Consider the following 19,470-nt stretch of genomic DNA (forward strand, 5'->3'; position numbering starts at 1 on the left):
GGTCTGAGGTCCCGCCCGTCATGAGCAAGTTTCTGGGGGACTGTTTGAAGCTTCACGGTCAGGTCAGAGATCATGGGAGCGAGAGAGAGCGCGGAGTGGGGATCAAAGGAAGCCCCAGCTCGGGGAGCGGGCGAGGGCCTCCTCGGACCGAAGAGTGGGCCTGGGGCCCGAGGCAGAGAGGCCCGCTGGGGCCCGTCAAAGGCGAAAGAAGCGACAGCCGTCGGGATTTCCGTCCGTTCGGCCTCACGTCGGACGCTCCCTCCCTTCCTTCCTTCCTTCCTTCCTTCCTTCCGAGGTGGGTCCCCTTCGGGAGCCGTCATCACGGGGGGAGCGAGGATTGGATTCGTTCTCGCCACATTGTCTCGACCGGACGAAATTTTAACGCCCACCCACTCTAAAAGAGTCATCCCCCACCCCCCAAAAAAAAATGTATTTTAAGAATCGGGAAGAGAGAAAGCAAACACCAAAGAGTTAGCTGGAGCCGTAGAGGCCGGGGCTGTTGAAGCTGTCACGTTCTCAATCTGGACGTGGTTCCTTCCCTGTTCCTGTGGAGCCAAGCCTCCAGAATGTAACGGGGCTTGCAGGAAATGACCCCTGACCTCGCCGTCTGCGGCGACGGCAACGTGGGGGCTCTCTGAGGAGGACGGCGGTTCGGTCAGGTTTAACTGCCGTGTGCAGAGAACCGTACCGAAGACTGAGAGTACACGGCGGGGCCGTCGTCCGGGTCAAGGTGCCCCAATCCAGGAGTGGTGAAGCTTCGCCGTCCCCCGTGAAGAGTCGGCTCTTGGGGGTCGGCAGCTTGGCGGAAAGAGGAGGGGGTTGAGCCGGGGCCCCCGGGGCGTCCCGTCTGCTTGGACGAAGTAGTCCCGCAGCTCCGACTTCCGGAAAATCCCTCTCGATGCCCGAGCGTTCCCTGAAGCTCTCCCGGGACCGGTGCGGGAAAGGCCGCGGGACCGGGGCGTCGAGGTGCTTCGGGGACGGGGTTCCGGCGCTGGCCAAACCCGTTGTGCCAGCGGACAGCGTGGCCCCTTGGCCGTCAGATTGCCCGGCTTGGGCGCCACTCGAGTCCAGGTTTCCCCAAAATTCCCGGCAGGCGCTCTGCACGTACGGGGCTGGGCGAGTCGGGCGCTCTCTCCTGTTTGAGAGCGGAGAAAGGCTAGAGCCGGAGGATCGCGGGGCCGATGGACTGTTCACGCTTCCCGCCAACGTCCACCCTGTCCAGCCCCCCGGTTCGCCCATAGCAGCGCTCAAAACGCCCCAGGAGCGGGGTCCCGGCAGACGGCGTGGAGAGCGAGCTGCCGGAGCTGGGTTTCCTTCCCGCTTTAAGGCAAGGGAGGGAGTGGATCGGGAATTAACGGGCAGTGGGCTGCCGGGAGGGACTGCTTGGGGTTGACTGTTATCCAGAAATGAGGTGGGGTGGCTCTCACCTCTCACCTCCCTGACCTGCTCTGGGGGTGCGTGTGTGTGGGGGTGAAAGAGAGAGCCTCCGGTCGTTTGTGTGTCGTCCCTGTGAACCCAAAATGTGCACTCTCAACGTAGAAGACATTCCCCTCCTCTTCTCTTATCTTCTTTTTTTTAATACGGTCTTTGTTAAGCGCTCGCCGTTCCGAGCGCTGGGGTGGATACAAGCTAATTGGGTTGGGCACCGCCCCTGCCCCACGTGGGGCTCACTGTCGTGTCCCCCACTTTGCAGATGAGGTAACTGAGGCACAGAGAAGTTGAGCGACTTGCCCAGAGTCACCCAGGAGGCAAGTGGAAGCCGTGCTGCTTCCTCTCCCAAATCAGTCAACCGGTCCGTCAATGGCAGGACCTCCCCGCTCCCTCCCGGTCCCCGGAGCAGAGGTTGGGAGATTGCCTCCGTAAATCGGGAGCCGTGGCCGCGCCTTCGCCGGTGACCTCGGCCCCTCGAGCCTGCCTCTTCAGGGAGCCCATTGGTGGGTCCGCAGAGGGTTCGGGGGGCGGGGGAGGGAGGCGGAGCGACCTCAGCTCTCTCTTCTCTGTCCATCCCACTCGGCTCCTCTCCCGTCCCCGAGACCCCGGGCGGTAGCCGCCGTCCGGGTCGAGAGGAAGCTTCGGCCAGGGGAACGAACCTGGGGGGGAATCGGTCGGTTTTCTTCACCTGAGGGGCGGGTGCGTGTTGGCGTCTGTGCGGACGCGGGTTCCCGCCTGGGCCTGTGTCGGCGGGTACGGCGTTGTGTGCGCGCCCACGTGCGTGAGCGTGTGGCCGTAAGTCTGCCCGTCGCGTTCCTATCTCCCCTGGCCCCCCCTCCGTGGAAATAGCTAGGGTGGTCCCGGCACCCTCCGCATCGAGACGGCTTTTCATCAGTTGCTCATCAGCATGCTAATTGCTGTATGACTAATTATGCCCTGAATTCCAGTTGATTTTCTTAATGAGACAGCTGGGTTAATTATGTAATCGTACGATTACATTAGCCTCCAGTGCCCCGGCGCAAAGTAGCGCGCGCGGGGACGTGATGTCATCACCCGAGCCGGGCTCGGGGGGGGGCGGGGGGGGAGGAAGGGACGGCCGGGGGGCAGGGGGAAGCCCCCAATTTCCGCCAAGGGGCGGCGGCCGTGCCGGGACCCCCATGTGCGCGCACTCAGTCCATCGATCGGTGGGATTTATTGAACGCTTAGGGTGTGAAGGGCGCTGTGCTGAGCGTCGCATTCCCGAGCGCTCACCCTGGGCAGAGCGCTCTACTAAGCCCTCGGGAGAGCACAGTCCGGCAGAATTAGCAGACACGTTCCCCGCCCGCAGCGATCTTAAAATCTAGAGGGGGGAGACGCATTAATGTGAATGAGGAATCTATAATACGGCTGCGACGAATATAAGACGGAAAGGAGTCGCGTGGCGTTTTCCGTCACGCCGTCTCGCCGAGAAGCTCTGATCGGTCGGTCAGTGGTACCCACTGAGCGCTTACTGTGCGCAGAGCACCGTACCGAGCACTCGGGAGAGAGCGGTATTTGTTCAGTGCCTGTAATGTGCCGAGCACCGTACCGAGCGCTACGGTGGATACGAGCAGATCGGGTCGGACACGGTCCCAATCCCACGTGGGGCTCGCGGTCTTAAAATCCCCATTTTCCAGATGCGGGAACTGAGGCCCGGAGAAGTGAAGCCGTTCGCCCAGGGCCACACAGACACACGGTCTCGATCCCCATTTTCCAGATGCGGGAACTGAGGCCCGGAGAAGTGAAGTGACTTGCCCAAGGCCACGCAGCGGATCGGCGGAGACGGGATTGGGACCCAGGTCCCGTGATTCCCAGGCCCGGGCTCCATCCATTAGGCGTCTTCCTGAGGTGCCCTCGGCGGCGGCTCTGTCCGGGACGCCCGGAGCTCTCCGTCCTAACGAGCCCCGGTCCCCAAGGTCAGCGGAAACGGCGGCTTCGACTGCCTCCAGTCCAGCCGGTCGAACGGTCAGTCCTGTCGATTGAGTGCCTGCCGTGTGCGGGGCGCTGTACTGAGCACATGGGGGAGCATACGGGAGAGTACACAGAGAAGCAACGTGGCTCGGTGGAAGGAGCCCGGCCTGGGGAGTGGGAGGCCGTGGGTTCGAATCCCGACTCCGCCGCCTGTCCGCTGTGCGACCTCGGGCAAGCCACTTTACTTCAGCGTGGCTCAGCGGAAAGAGCGCACGGGCTTGGGAGTCGGAGGTCACGAGTTCGAATCCCAGCTCGGCCCCTTGTCAGCTGTGTGACCGTGGGCGAGTCCCTTCGCTTCTCTGTGCCTCGGTCACCTCATCTGTAAAATGGGGATGGAGACTGCGAGCCCCACGTGGGACAACCTGGTTCCCCCGTGTCTACCCCGGCGCTTAGAACGGTGCTCTGCACGTAGTAAGCGCTTGACAAATACCAACATTGTTATTCTCTGTGCCTCGGTTACCTCATCTGTAAAATGGGGGTGAAGACTGTGCGCCCCACGTGGGACAACCTGATCCCCTTGTATCCACCCCAGCGCTTAGAACAGTGCTTGGCACATAATAAGCGCTTAACAAATGCCATAATTATGATTATTCATTACAGTCCCCATCCTCAAGCGGCTCACGGCCTCGCTAGGGAGACAGTTGCACATCAGTCGATCAACCGATCGGTGGTATTTATCGAGCGCTCGCTGTGTGCGGAGCACCATGCTAAGCGCTTGGAAGTTCATTCGTTCGTTCAGTAGTATTTATTGAGCGCTTACATGTGCAGAGCGGCGGCGGTGGGTTGCGGGGGACTCCTCGGGAGGCACGCCAGATAAACCGGGGCGGCGACGGCGACGCGGTCGTCTGCTCCTCCTCGGCTTCCCCGGGTCAGGTGCGCGATCGCCGCCGGCCTCCAAGGGGCCGCGGGGATTAACCACTGAACCGTTAAGCGCCCGGCAGGGGAGCGACGCCCCGGAAGGGCTCGACGGTCACGGAGCGCGTCACGCGGGAGGAGCGCGTGCGGACACGTCGGACGGGGAGCCCGGCGGCCCGCGGGCCCGGCCCCGCCGGGACCCCCGCGCCTCCCGGGCCCGCCCGGCGGAGGCCGAGGTCCGGGGACGGCCGCTCCCGGGAGAGGGCTCGGCCCCGCGTGGCGCCGAGGCGGCGTTGGAAGTCGTTAAGAGGCGGAGAGCCGGGATTCCCGAGCCGGAGCGTGCAGGTTGGGGTTTGGCAGGGGCCGGCAGCCATTGTTTCCCGTTCCAGCCCCAACACGCCGCAGCCATTATGTTGTCACGGGGTAATTAGCTGTTCCTTTAATACCAGTAATAAAAATTAAGCCCAACAGGTACTTTAGCAACGCCTTTTACATCTCCCAAAACAAGATCCGAACGCTCCAGGCGTTGAGCCGCTCAACTGCGCCCGAGTTAAGGCGGGAAGGGGTTTCGGCGGCCCCTGCGTTCTTTGCTCTTCCGACCAGTTAGGCCGCCTCCACGCCGAGCCTCCGTGGAGGACGGAGAGAAATACGTGACGGCCCGGTGTCCCGGGGAACAGTTATGAGCCCGAGAGAGTTTGCGCCGGCAAACGCCGTCCTCTGGGTAGGGGGCGGGGGAGCGTTGAGGATTCGATACGAGATCCAGCGACTGTTGGCTTCGGAACACCGTGGGCCGCTGCGATCCCTGCCGACTCGAGGCCGGGGAACCGGTGTCTGTTCGGAGACCGGCGAGGTGTCCGGCCTCTCCGGAGCAGAGACGGGAGGACGACCGGCGGGGAGGGATTTTTGGGTGGCGGCCGGGGTCGGTCGCGGGAGACGCTCCCCCGCCCCCGTCGACGGGGCCCGATGGCAACTCTCCTGGCCGGCGAGAGAGGAGCGCCGGGCAGCCCCCAGCTCGCTGAGGGAGCCCGGTTGCCCCCCGGAACTCGGAGCCGCTCCGCCCCCGAGGGCTGACAGCCGGGCTCTGCCGTTCTGTGCCGGTGATTCGGTCTAACTCGGATCACTGTGAGGGCAGAGTCCGTCCGGTTAGCGCGGGGCGGCAAGCCCCGCTTTTTCATTAACGGCGCCGAGCCGGGCTGGAGAGGGCACGGCTTGGCCGCCTCCACCGGGCACGCCTGCCCCCGCCGCCGGGGCCCCGGCCCCTCTTGTAACCCGGGCGCTTGGTGACATCCGTTCCCGCCTGCCCCCACCCCGTGGCCCGAGTGTCTCGCCATCGTTCCGAAACACGGCACCCCCTACGCCCCACGGGTCTGATCCCTGCTTGACTCCGCGGCAAAGATCCCGCCGGCACGGCGGATCCGTGCCACTCACCCGTCGGCACCATTTTTTGAGCACCTCCTGGGTGCGATCAACCCTATTTATTGAGCACTCACTGCGCGCAGGACACTGAGCACCTGGGAGAATACGACGAAAGAGTTGGTAGACATATTCCCTGTCCTCAAGGAGTTTTCGGTCTAGAGGGAGAGGAAGACATTAAAATGCATTACAGATTGATTCACTTGATTCGATAGTATTTACTGAGCGCTTGCTACGTGCAGAGCGGTGTACTAAGCGCTTGGAATATACAGTTCGGCAACAGATAGAGACGATCCCTGCCCAGTGACGGGCTTACGGTCTAATCGGATGCCGGTTGCCAGCTGTGTGACTTTGGGCAAGTCGCTTAACTTCTCTGTGCCTCGGTTACCTCAACTGTAAAATGGGGATTAAAACTGTGACCTTGTAAACCTGATCACCCTGTACCCTCCCCCCCCCAGCGCTTAGAACAGTGCTTTGCACAGAGTAAGCGCTTAACAAATACCACCATTTTAATCGGATGTACAGATATGTACATAAGTGCTGTGGGGCTGAGGGCGGGGTGAATAGAGGGCAAGCGCGAAGTAGAGAACTGTACTGAGCGCTTGGCAGAGCGCAGTAGAGCAGGTAGACACGACCCCTGCTCTTGAGAAGGTTACGGTCTGTGGCGTGCGGAGCACTATCCCGAGCAGTCAGCCGAGGGTGATAATCCCGGCTCGGCCCCTTGTCGGCCGTGTGACTTTGGGCAAGTCGCCTCACTTCTCGGTGCCTCAGTTCCCTCATCTGTCAAATGGGGATTCAGACGGGGAGCCCCACGTGGGGCAACCTGATTCCCCTGTGTCTACCCCAGCGCTTAGAACGGTGCTCGGCACATAGCGAGCGCTTAACGGATACCAACATTATTATAGACGGAGTGGACGCGATGGCTGTCCCCAGGGAACTTCAGTCTGCTGGGTGCAGAGCATTACACTAAGCACCGAGGAGAGGTCGGTAGCGTTAATAGACACCCTCCCTGCCCTCAAGGACGTACTTTCTCCTGTGGACAGAACGGTGTGCTGAGCATTTGGGAGAGTGCAGTAGGGTGTGTAGATACGAGCCCTGCTGTCAAGGAGCGTACAGTAAGCACGTTGTGCCCAGGGAACGGGTCTACCAGCTCTGTGGTCCCGTACTGTCCCAAGCGCCGAGGAGAGCGCTCCGCACTCGGTGAACGGTCGACAGATGCCATCGGTTGATTGTAGAGAGCGCCCTCTCCAGCGTTCGGGAGAGTCCAATAGAAGACGATAGGCAGTAGCGGGCGGGTGTGTCAGAGCTGCAGTTGGGCCCCAACCGGATTCGAGACCCGGTTCTGGCTCGGGCAGCCGTAGCCGGGTGCGGGTCTCCCCCCGGCCCTGCGGTCGCCTCCCTCGGCCCCTCCTTGGAAGCCCCCCCCAGGGAGCCGGAAACGATTCCCAAGCGGAAACAATTCCCAACGTAGTAAAGAAAGGCTCGGGGTTGATGTCTCTCTCTCTCCCCTTCTCCCCCTCTCCCTATCTACCCCTTCCCCCTTTTCCCTCCTCTCCCCACCTTCTCCTCTCTCTCTGTCTCTCCCTTCCTCTCTCCCATCTTCCCCTTCTTCCGCTCTCCTTCTCCCTCTTTCTCTCTCCCCGCCTCTCGTTCCCCCCCCCCCCCCCTTCCCCACCGCCGGTGCGTGCAGATCCGGTCCCAGCCCTGGATCTCGGACAGCAGCTGCAGCTCAAGGTTCAGCGCATGCACGATATTGAGACCGAGAACCAGAAACTTAGGGAAACTCTCGAGGAATACAACAAGGAGTTCGCAGAAGTGAAGAATCAAGGTAGGTCGGGACGTGGCCCTCTCTCCCTTCCTCGTTCCCTTTTTCCCTCCCTCCCGCCCTTCTCCCGTCCCCCGAGTCGTCCGTTGCCTTCCACAAGCTGTAGGGACTGGCCTTAATTACATTTCGGGCGGCCAGGGCGGGGCCGGCACCCGAGGAAAGGAGGACGATGACAGCATAGGCGGGAAGCCGCTTTGATATTCGGAAGGGAGAGTTCTCATCCACCCCGGAAGCTCCGGGTAGTTTTACTGCCGCCGGACGGGCCAGATCAGCCTTCTTGACGATCTTCCCCAGTCGTCACGTGATGGGATCTGCCTCCCCAGCCCGCGGCGTCCGGAGATCAGAGGGCCTCGCCCGTCCAGCCGTGCGGACGTGACGGCCGTCACGTCGGCACACCGCCGTCTCCCCGTTGGCCCGTGCCCGTTGGCGTCGCTCACGGGGTGCAAGGATTTCCCTCAGGGGAGGGGGCCCCCCCCAGGAGGGCAGAGCGCCTGAGGTTTTCCGACCGGTCAGGGAAATGCGTTTCCGAGGCCCGGAAGTCGGGTGGGCGAGTGCCCTGGCAGTGACTTCCACGGGCCCGGGTCTTGGGACTGAGCTGGGGAAGACCTTCCAGCCGGGGGTAACTGATATGGTCCCAGGAAGTGGGGAGGAGAGGAGGCACGGTTCACTTACCTGACCCCTGACGTCGCCGCAGGGCGTGGGGGACTGGTCAGCACACCTCCCCGATGACTGTTTCGGACCCCTACGGACAAGCCAGGCCCCTTGGTTCGGGGAGCCCCGGACGTGAGGCGGCCCCCCGGGGTAGAAGAGAAGCAGCGTGGCCGAGTGGAGAAGCACGGACCTGGGAGTCAGAAGGACCGGGGTTCTGATCCCAGCTCCACCACTGGTCTGTTGGGTGACCTTGGCCAAGCCACTTCTATTTTCTGAGGAGTCTCAGATAGCTCGTCTGTAAAATGAGGTTGAAGACTGTGAGCCCCACGTGGGGGACGGACTGTGTCCGTCCCGATTAGCTTGTATCTACCCCAGCGCTTCGTACGGTGGCTGGCGCATAGTAAGTACCTAACGGATGCCTCATAAAAGGGGGGGAGTCTCTGGGCTCGCGAATCTGGGACACATCCCTCCCAGCGGATTGGCAGAGGGAGCCATTTGAAGATAGCGGAGGAGCTGCCCAGAGAGCCTCTCCCTCCAGGTTGGCAGCTCGGTCAGCCAGTCATATTTATTAAGCGCTTACTGTGCTGTTACAGGTGAGGAAACCGAGGCCCAGAGAATTGAAGTGACGTGCCCAAGATCACCCAGCAGGCATCTAGTGGAGCCGGGATTAAAACCCAGGTCCTCTGACTCCCGGGCCCCAGGCCTTTCCCACTGGGTCACGCTGCCCCTCTACCTAGACGTTTCCTCCTTCCCTTCCTCCCGGTCATTGCTCAGAGGCCGATCGGGTCAGAGCTGGACGCGGTGGCTCCCGGAGGTCTCTGCGTAAGCCGCGGTGGTTTCCGTCAAGCGCTCAGTACAGAGCTCTGCGCACGGTAAGCGCTCAGTAGATACGACTGAACGGATTTGGGAGGAATCAGAGCGAAGGCAAACCTTTTTAAATCAGCCATCCGTTATTATCCATCAGCCTCAACATTTCCATTGGCAAATGTTTCTCAAACCAGGTTTTGCTTCAGTCTATTTCACTGTGACTGAAATACTCACTGCCTTCTGAACCGTGAAGGAGCCCTAATGGTCCGTACACATTTCTGCTCCTTTTTTCCAAAAAAGCAGTGTTTCCAGGGTAAAAAGAGTTAGGCCTAAAGGCCCGAGCATTTTGTGGAGACATTTGAGACTCTCCCAAGTCAACCGCTGGGGAGACATTTTCACTCGCCCGCCGTATTCGGCCGGATGGGGTCGGGGCTAGAGACCCGTTTCCGTCCCCCGGAAAGCTCCCGGGTTCGTCATGCCCGGGCAGCTCTCCCTTCTCCTCCCTCGGCCGGGATTGACCGTCTATTATCCGCCCATCGTCCTTGGAACACCAGCAGGACGAGTCCAGACGGTTGCCTTTCTCACAGCCGATCGTACCGTCACTTTCACAGCCAAGGACCGTCAGCGGAGCTTCCTCGAGCGGGGGCCTTTTACCGCTAACCTATTTCGGGGGACAAGTCTTGGCTGCAGCCCAGCCCTGCCGGCGATTAGCCGACCTGAATCGTGTTCCCAACCCTCCGAGGCCCCGTGGATGGCGACGCTCCCCCTCCCCTCCTCCCGCCGTCATTAATGAGGTCTTTCCGTGGGAAGTCGGGGAAGGATGCCGATCCGTCTTAGTGCCGATCCTCATCTGGGGCCGTTGCCGCAGGGATGGGGTCGTAGGGTCGACCCGCTTTCTCCTCCGGCGGGACCGGCCGCCCCGAGCGGCCTCTGCCGACGGCCCCCGGTAACCGCGGTCTTCGTTGGGCGCTCGCTAAACCCCCTAGCACTGTACCGAGAGCTGGAGTCGATACAAGATCATCAGGTTGCACCCGATTCCCCGCCCCACCCGGGGCTCCCGGCGTATCCCCATTTTACCGAGGAGGGAACCAAGAAGCCGAGTGACTTGCCAGAGGTCACACGGCAGGCAAGCGGCCGAGCCGGGATCAGAGTCCGGGCACCGACGCCCGGCCACACCCCGGCCCGCTGGCCGGGCGGTCTGCCCCCGGGTTCCAAGCAGGCCGACGACGGCAGTGACTCAGAGATGCCCGGCACCTAGTCCGGTGCTCCTGCCAAATCAGACGGGCCCTTCACTGGGCCACCGCTCCGGGTGGGACGGTAGCCGGGCCCCGAGAGAAGAGCGCCTCGGCGGGCGGTCCGGGCGTCTCCCGGGCTGTGCCCGTGGCTCAGTCCCGCCAGCGCTCGCCAGGCGGTGAACCGACAGCTTCCGGGGAAGGGGACGGGAAGAGGGGGGAGGCCCAGAGCTGCGCCAGAACGGCATTCATCTCCTCCCGGCGGGGGCCCGCTCTTCGGCTCACCGACGAAGACGGTGGCGTGTTCTCCCCATCGATTGTGTTTCCTCCTTCAGTCGGGTTACAGAAACCCCAGCTCCGCTTCCCAGAAAAATCCATTGATCCTTCTCCACCTCGACGTTTAGAGTTCAATTTAACGTTTAGGGAGTGAAAGGCCTCCGCCGGGACTCGTAGCCATTGATTTTGTGTCAGGGCTGAGGAGCTAGAGTTTAAAGCCCGGCGACCCGGCCGGGCGACCGAGCCTCGGGCCGGAGGGGCACCCGGGGCCACCCGTCTCCTCCTCTCGGCTTCTCTCCCCTTCTGCAGAGGTTACGATAAAAGCACTTAAAGAGAAGATCCGAGACTATGAACAGACGCTGAAGAGCCAAGCCGAGAACATAGCTCTCGAAAAGGAACAGAAGTTACAAAATGACTTTGCAGAGAAAGAGAGGTGAGAGGAGGGGGGAGGGTTTGGGGGCGGGGGCAGAGAGAGAGAGAAAGAAAGAAAGTGTGTGTGTGAAGGGGTGAAGTTCCGAACAGGAGGCCAGGTTTGGAGGGAGAAGGGAGGTGGGAGAGAAGGGCGGCGAGAAGAAAAATCCCATTTTCCTATTCCGTTTTATCAACAGGACCCCATTCCTCAGTGACCCCCCCCCCCCCCCCCCCCGCCTCTCCCCTCCACCCACCAATGACCCAATAAGCACAGAATCAGGCTAGGATCTTTGTTCGGCGCCAGAATCCTCTCTGCCCCTCCACTCTGACCCCAAGCAGCCACAGCGGAAGAGTTTCCAACCAGGGAGCCAAACCAGGTGGCGAATGCAGGGCGGGGGCCGACTTCCTCTTGGTCACCGGGTCACCCCCCCCCCCCCCCCCGACACACCCGGGGGCCCCAACCTTTCCCCCATCCGTGGGGTCACCTGGGCGTTGGCCTCGGCCACGGGGCTCACAGCACTCGGGACGGGCGGCTCTGCGGAGGAGGAGTGGCCTTTGCCCCCCGCCACCAGAGTCGCCGGCAGCCAAGCCCCCGCGAGCGGCGCTCACGCCAAATCTCGAAGCTCCCGCCGGCCCCAAAATGGGAGCCGGGCTCGCGCCCTTTGAGAAAGGCTCGGGAAGCTGGGAGGCTTCTGTCTTTTTAACCTCGGCTGTCGGGCGGCCGATCAGCACGGTTCCGCACCCGGCTGGGCAACGGTGAGGGAGTTGTGCCCGTCGGGGAACCCGAGTTCGGGGAGTTTCGTCTTCCCCACCCAAATGGTCGAAAGAATGGCAACGGCCTCGGGGCTGAGCCGGCCAACTGTGGGCTTCACTTGAAATGGATGTTGAAGAGAAGGGGCCCTAATTAATTATTAATAACAATAATAACGACAATCCCTGTTATCATGGTATTTGTTAAACACTTACTGGGTGCCAAGCGCTGTCCTGAGCATCGGGGTAGATCCAAGGTCATCAAATCGGACACAGTGCCTTCCTCACTCGGGGTTCACAGTTGTAAGTAGGAAAGACTACAGGGAGCCAAACACCATTTGACCAGTGAGGAAACTGAGGCCCAGAAAAGTCAGGTGACTTGCCCGAGGTCACAGAGAGAAGTGAAGCGGGGTTGCCCGGCGGATGGAGGACGGGCCTGGGAGTCGGAAGGACCTGGGTTCTAACCCCGGCCCTTCCGCTTGTCTGCTGTGTGACCTCGGGCAAGTCACTTGACTTCTCTGGGCCTCAGTCACCTCTTCTGTAAAATGGGGGGTTAAGACTTGTGAGCCTCATGTGGGACAGGGTCCGCCTCCATCCTGATTAGCTTCTTTCTACCCCAGTGCTCACCACAGTGTCCTTGGCACACGGTGAGCACTTAACATATACCATTAAAAAGAAAAAGAGTGACAGAGCCGGGATTAGACCCCAGTTCCTCCGACTCCCAGGCCCGGGCTCTCTCCGCTCGGCCGTGCCGCTTCTCACTGCTGGGCTGATTCTGAGATATCCTCCGTGATTTCTCAGAGCCGTCTCGCTGGGTCCCCGATATCGACCACCCGATCGCCGTTGGCCAGTCCTTTTCCCGGAGAAACGCATCCCGCCCTGGACAGCGGGTTTTCCGATTCATTTTCTTCTGTTTCCTCGTAGGAAGTTGCAAGCGACTCAGATGTCTACCGCCTCAAAGCTGGAAGAAGCTGAGCATAAAGTGCAGACTCTGCAAACAGGTTGGGTTCTCTCAGGCTCTCCTCTCCGTCAGCCAGATGGTCACGGGTTGGGCACCGAGGGTGGAGGAGGTTTCGGCTCCTCGCCCCGCCTGCCATTCGCCTTTCGGCCAGAGGTGTTAACGGCTCTCCCCTGGGCGGGGCACCTCGGCCCCTCCAGCCGGGAATGGGCACCGGGGACCACCCGCCGGTCCCCACCGCCTCCGGATCCACAGCGGGGATGGATGGCGTCGACTCAGGGCCGGCCGTGTGCCCAGCGCTGCGGAGAGCGCTCGGGGGAGTGCGGTAGAGTCGGCAGATGGGATACGTGCCCTCAGAGATCTCAGGGTCTACTGGGTGCGGAGCACTGTCCCGAGGGCTTGGGAGTGGACACCAGAGGAGATAGACGTGAACCCTGCCCCCAGGAGCTCACAGTTTTCCAGTCTGGTGACCGTCTTACCCCGGATCTCTGTGCTCCCGGCTCCCTGCCGGGCGGGAAGAAAGAGAGCCGCCCGGTTGGGGGTCATAATAACAACAGTAATGATAACTGCGGTATTTGGGAAGCATTTACCGCGCGCTGGGCGCCGTACTAAGCGCTGGGGGGGAAATAAGCAAATTGGGTTGGTCACGGCGCCCCGTCCCACATCGAGCTCACAGTCTCAGTCCCCGTTTTACAGAGGAGGGAACTGAAGCACGGAGGAGCGAAGCGATTTGTCCAAGGTCACCCAGCAGACAAGTGGTGGAGCCGGGATTAGAATCCGGGTCTCCGTGACTCCCAGGCCCGTGCTCTCTTCGCTAGGCCTCGCTGCCTCTGGTGGGAGAAGGCCTGCCGGGGGATTGGAAGGGCGGGCCGACCTCCAGCGTGAAGCCCCCGGGGTTCCTCCAGGGCCGAAGGGGCCCCACTGGGGCCCAACTGCCGAGCCTAGGGTCCTCGGGGTCGCCGGCGAGCGTTGGGTTGGACTGAGCTGCAGCCCCCCGGGGTGCCGGGCCACCCTCCCCCTCGGCCCCCGCCCCGTCCTCCCTGCTCAAGCAAACCAGAACTAACGGAGATTAATGTTTCACCCGAAGGAAGCGGGCTCTTGTAGCTCCCGGGGAGCCAGAGCCCGGCAGAGACCGCGGGCCTCGCGATGGGAAGTAAACCCCCCAGAAAGGTTTTCTGAAGCGTCTCGGGGAGCCCCCGTCCCAGACGGAGCCTCCCAGGTGGGAGCGGCGAGAGCGAGCCGAGCCGTGGGTCCAGAGGGATTAGGCGCCGGCGGGGCTGCGTGGGTGATCCCGTCGGTGAGGCCTCCGTCTTTTCTGCCTTTTAGCCCTGGAAAAAACTCGAACAGAACTATTTGACCTGAAAACCAAATACGATGAAGAAACTACTGCCAAGTAAGTCTGCGCCTTTGCTCCCTCTTCCCTTCCCGCGCTGGTCCGCTCGTTGGCCGCGCCGGTCCTGGCTTCACCCACATCCAGCTTCTCGCGGTCTGCTCCTCCGCCCGGCCCCCTCCTACTGCCACGGTTGCTCATCTGGGCCGCTTGGCGGGGGCGGAAGAAGGTTGGGGCAGAGGGGGACGGGGAGACACACACATACACTCGCACGCACTCTGTGCCACGCGAGGGTCGCGAGGGGTGAGAATACCTGACCCGCCCAGCTCCACATTGGCCGTCAGAGTCCCCGCCCACACGTGCGTGCCGCTGCACTGAACCCCCGCCGCGGACCTCGGGGAGGCGGGTTAGGCCGCCTCCTCCCCTCCGCACGCATCGTTCCCCCGGATGACCCCTCCCCTGTTGCCCTCGGCCCTCTCGAGGTGCCTCAGTCCCGGCTCCGGCCCCCAGGACCGGTCCCAGCTGGTGGAGGCCGGGCAGGAGCGGAAGCCCTCGGGCAGGCCGGAGCCGGCTAGGGCTCCCGCCACGGGGCCGCGGGGTTCCTGGAATGGGCCCGCGGCGGCCTTCCGGCCCCCTCCAACCCTCCGGACGCCAGTGGCTCGGCCCCGGGCCGCTCCCCGGGGCGATGGGAGCCCGTCCCCTCTGTTTCCGGGCGCTCGACCCCATCCCGGGCCCCGGCTTCTTCCACCGTGGTGCTCCGGGGGTCCACGTGTGCCCAGGCCACCCCCCCCGGCAGTGGGGTCGCGGACGGTCCGGCCCCGAGCGTCCGCTGCGGGGCCCGGGCCTCGGCCGGGAGCACCGCTCGGGGACAGACCGCCCACCCCGGAGGCCTACGGTTCAGCCCGGGCCCGAGGTAGAGCCGCACCTGGGCGGTGGGCAGCGGAACCGATGGCGAGCGAGGCTCGCCGCGCGTCCGCCGGGGTGGCGGGCGCTCGATGTGACGTGACGGCAGCAGTGAAGTTTTCCGTGCGGAGGCTTGAAGTGAAATGTAATTAGCCTTTATGCGCTGAACAAGGACCCATTGATGAGTACAGCTGGTCTTTGTTTGGTCCTGTCATTGCGAGTGGGAGGTAGAAGTGTTCTTCTTCATGTTTATTAATGCAGATTCCTCAGACAAATGGCAAAGCACAGTTTAATATTTGTTGGAACCTAGGGGGGTTTGCCAAAACAGTTGTTGTGGAAGAGGATTGCAGCCCTTCAGATCTTCCGCGGGGCCGGGTTAAATCAGCGAGCTACAGCCCCTTCCTTTCCAACCGAAAAGGGGTCCCCGTCCCGCCCGGAGACTGGTAACCGCCCCAGCTGCGGCCCTCCAGAGCCGAGCGTCCTAATCATTATTATTATTATGTTTGTCGAGCGCTTGTTGTGCGTCGGGGAGCGTCCTAAGTGCCAGGGTGAATACAAGCAAATGGGGTTCAACACAATCCCGGTCCCACGTGGGACTCACAGTCACAATCCCCATTTTATGGATGAGGTTACTGAGGCACAGAGAAGTCAAGTGTCTTGCAGACAGGTGGCGGAGCCAGGATTAGAACCCATGACCTTCTGATTCCCCAGGCCCGGCTCTCTCCATTATGCCACGCCGCCTCTCAACGCCGTCAACCGAGGCGTCTCACTTCTGCGGGCGCTAGCCGGGCTCAGGAGGGAGACCCCCATGAGGGGGGGGTCTCCCTGGACTCTGTTTCCCGCCGCTCCCCCCAATGCTGAAAGATAAGTCTCTGCACCTGGCCACCGGGACAACTGCTCCACAGTTAGGCTGACAGACGGCCGGATGGCTAGATAACGCCTCATGACGCCAAGTGCTGACGGAGGGCCTAGCCGGGGTTTGCCCCTCGGCCAGCGTTGGGCCACGTGGTGTAACGTAGGGGCCGGTCCTCCCCCCCCCCCCCCCCCCGCCCCCCGGCCGAGATGGGCGCATCTCCGTTTCGTAGCATCACGCGTAAAGCCGTCTCCCATATCCGGAGACGACGCCACACCGACGCCATCGACGGAAGAGCTCCCCGGTGGACGCGTGTGCGGCTGAGAAGGCCGACGCAGAATCCACAGTCCCGGCCACAACAAACGCCACAGGAGTTGTTGTGTTGTCGTGCTTAATGATTGCAGCGCCCGGCACTGTTTTCTCCTTGGCCTCCTGGCCTCCCCGAGAGCATGATGAAAGGGTTTCTCTGAGGCTGTTTCACAGGCTCACAAGCCCTCCTCAGATTGAGTGGGGAGCCCAGGTGCCGGGGTCCCTCGAGGGCTTGTGTTTACGTCTGCCACGTGAAAAAGCTGGGCGGGGGGACGGGGAGAAAGCATCCGGAAACAGGCCGCCGGGGTGAGGAGGGTGAACCGGCCTAACTGCTCCCCGATCCCTTCGAGGGGAAGCCTTTCAGGACCGGAACGTTTCCTCTCAGTCTTTCTCCCGGCCCGCCTGGCCATCACAGTAGCGGAGGGCAAGAGGGCCTTGTGGCTAGAGCCCGGGCCTGGGAGTCGGAAGGACCTGGCTTCTGATCCCGGCTCCTCTTTCTGTCTTGGGCAAGTGACCCGGGTGAAGTCATTTCACTTTTCTGGGCCTCAGTTACCTCATCTGTAAAATGGGGATTAAGACCGAGTCCAATCTGATGAGCCCGGCGCTTAGTACACGGTGCCTGGCCCCTAGTAAGCACTTAACGAGTACCGTTAAGAAAAGAGCGAGCGAAAATATCCATCGCCTGTACTGTACCGTACCAGTTCGGGCTGGGTTTCTTCCCCCCCTCGCTTCCCTCCTTTTTTCCTCTGAACTCTCGTAATTTTCCATGAGACACTCGGGGCCGGCCCTGGCTGGGAGGTGGAAGCCCGAGCCCCGTCCCCCTCCCCACCGTCCGTATTTTGATGGATGGACGGTCCCCGGCCGCTTCCCGGACGGGACGCGTGAAAGGCTCGGCCTGTGCCTCGAGACCCGAGACCCGGCCGGGCCTGTTTGCTCTACCTTTAAGGATTTGAAGTTTCCCATTTCCTGTCCTCCTGATGAGTCATCAACTTCCAGTCCACGTTTCTGTAATTATTATCCTAGTTAAAATGATTTCCCTAAAAATAGAAGAGAGGCAGCCTTCTATGGGGGCTGGGCGGGTGCGGGCCGAATAAAGGGCTCACTGTCTAAAAGCTGACCCACGGTGAAGTCAGGCCGCAGAAGGAAAGCGGCCGGTGTTTTCTTTCCGTCCAGATCTTATCTCCCGGGGGACTCGGCCGCACATCTCGCCGGCCCGTTTTCAGCCCCGCTCAAGGCTCCGCCCCTCACCTTCAGCCCTAAGGAGCCCCCCCCACCCCCCGAGGCCCGGTCCCTGGGCTCGCTCTCCCAGACGGGGGTCAGTCAGTCAATCCGTCGTATTTATTGAGAGCTCACTGTGTGCGGGGCTCACCGTACTAAGTGGTTGGGAGAGTACTGAGTAACAATATAACGGATACATTCCCTGCCCACAACGAGCTTACCGTCTAGCGGGGAGACAGACGTTAATACAGATAAACAGATTACAGATATGGATATGGGGATGAATGAAAGGAGTGAGTCAGGGCGATGCAGAAGAGAGTGGGAGAAGAGGAAAGGAGGGCTTAGTCAGGGAAGACCTCTTGGAGGAGATGGGCCTTCAGTAAGAAGTGGGAGTCATTGTCTGTAGGATGTATTTGTCCGTTAGCTCCGTCAGAGGCTTCCTATCCTGACCAGAGCCAGCCAAGCCCCTGGAGGCCCAGCCCCTGGGCTCTTTTTTATTAATAATGACGGTATTTGCTAAGTGCTTGCTATGTGCCAGGCACCGTGTTAAGCGCCGGGGTGGAGACGAGCAAGTCGGGTTGGACCCGGTCGCTGCCCCGTGTGGGGCTCTCAGCCTCGCTCCCCATTCAGATGAGGTAACGGAGGCAGAGAAGTGAAGTGGCTCGCACAAGGCCGCACAGCAGACAAGTGGCGGAGCCGGGATTAGAACCCGTGACCTTCTGCCTCTCGGGCCCGGGCTCTAGCTACTATGCCGAGGGTGGGGGGGGTCAGGAAGAGGCCTGTGAGCTCCCTCACCCCTTGAAGGCTCACGGGACGGCAGTCACCCGAGACCAGACCCTCCAGTAGCCATCTCTTCCCCCATCCGCCCGGACTCCCCTCCGCGACCCCAGCCCCCCCAGCCCCCAACGTGCCCAGGCCCGTCGACAGGTCTCCCGATCTCCTTCGAGCCCCCCACGGCTCCGTTCGGGCCACGCGGCATCTTTCAAGGTAGGCCCGAACCGTCGCCTCGGCAGCAGGTGGTCCGGGACCGGCTGGGTTTGGCCGGGAAAACCTCCCCTTGGGCAACTTTGGCTTGCCCGAGGTTCCCCCTCCGCTTCGGCCCGTTCGGGGAAACTGTCGTTCACCAGCATAGATGGCGCGGGCCGACCGACGTGTTCAGAGCGAACAGGCGGGCGAGGCGGTAGCGTTGGCGGGCTTTGAGGAGCAGGGACCGTGACTCCAGCCTCCTCAGGCAGAGTCCCGAACTCCAGCTGGAACTCCGTAACTAGGGCGTCACGGTCTTCCGTCCCCGAGAATCGGCGCGGACCTTCCTTTCACGGGGAGCCGATTTCCGCCGTGCCCTCCCATGCGGGGGCCGGAACGTGCAGAACCCCTGGGGCTTCTAGATCGTCAGCTCCTGGAGAGCGGGGATCGCGTCTCCCAAATTGTACTACAGTGCTCGGCGCGCAGGGAGCGCCCAGTAAATACCACTGATTGCTCCATGCGACGGAGCCCCTGGGAGAGAGGAGAAGGGTCAGTGTATGGGAGCCGGTGAAGTTTGACTTCCTCTGCCTGGGCTGGAAGCAGCGGGAGGCAGAGCGGGCGAGGTCCCAGCCCACCCCCCTGCCGGGCCGTCGATTCGCGGTCCCCGGAAGGCGGCTCCTGGAGGGAAGACTTCCCACCGGAGAGAGGGAGCGAGCGATGTAACCGAGCACGCCGATTGGTTTCCTGGTCCGTCTGCCTTTTCGTTCTGCTCCCGGGCAGCTTCCCGGGCTAGGCCCGCAATGCCGGACCTCCCGTGCGGGACTTAGAACCCGGGCGCGGCGGCCTGGCCGCCCTGCTCTCCCGAGCTCACGGATTTAGTGCTCCGATGAGCAGAGAACAGACTTGGAGCGGCCCCGCCACCGGGATTAACCCCTCCACGCTCAGGAGCGGGCCTCGCGACTTCCCTGGAGATTAACCTGGGGAGTCGAGGAACGGTCTGGGAGCCTGAGCCACTTCAAAGTTATCCCGATTCTTGGATGCTCTTTTTTTTTTTTTTTGGTGGCGTTTGTTAAATGTTCAACGGTACTAAGCGCCAGAGTCGAGACAAGATAATCCGGTTGAACACAGTCCGTGTCCCACGTGGGGCTCGCGGTCTTCAACCCCATTTTACAGATGAGGAAACTGAGGCACTGAGAAGTTAAAGTGACTTGGCCAAAGTCACACTGCAGACAGGTGGCAGAGCTGGGATTGGAACTCAGGTCCTTCTGATTCCCAGGCCCATGCTCTACCCACTAG

General features: G+C 61.8%; 1 protein-coding gene across 5 annotated transcripts in view; it reads left to right on the forward strand.

The window, feature by feature from the left end:
* CUX1 (cut like homeobox 1) overlaps nucleotides 1–19,470 on the forward strand; it is a 204,190-nt gene that overhangs the window by 116,726 nt on the left and 67,994 nt on the right. For all 5 annotated transcript variants that reach the window (XM_029082234.2, XM_039914459.1, XM_029082236.2 and 2 more), the window contains exons 5-8: nucleotides 7,379–7,516; nucleotides 10,789–10,912; nucleotides 12,565–12,641; nucleotides 13,925–13,991. In XM_029082234.2, coding sequence (XP_028938067.1) covers nucleotides 7,379–7,516; nucleotides 10,789–10,912; nucleotides 12,565–12,641; nucleotides 13,925–13,991 — 406 coding nt within the window. The remainder of the gene's footprint in view (nucleotides 1–7,378; nucleotides 7,517–10,788; nucleotides 10,913–12,564; nucleotides 12,642–13,924; nucleotides 13,992–19,470) is intronic.

The sequence above is a fragment of the Ornithorhynchus anatinus genome, chromosome 17 (assembly GCF_004115215.2).
Source record: "Ornithorhynchus anatinus isolate Pmale09 chromosome 17, mOrnAna1.pri.v4, whole genome shotgun sequence".
Taxonomy (NCBI): domain Eukaryota; kingdom Metazoa; phylum Chordata; class Mammalia; order Monotremata; family Ornithorhynchidae; genus Ornithorhynchus; species Ornithorhynchus anatinus.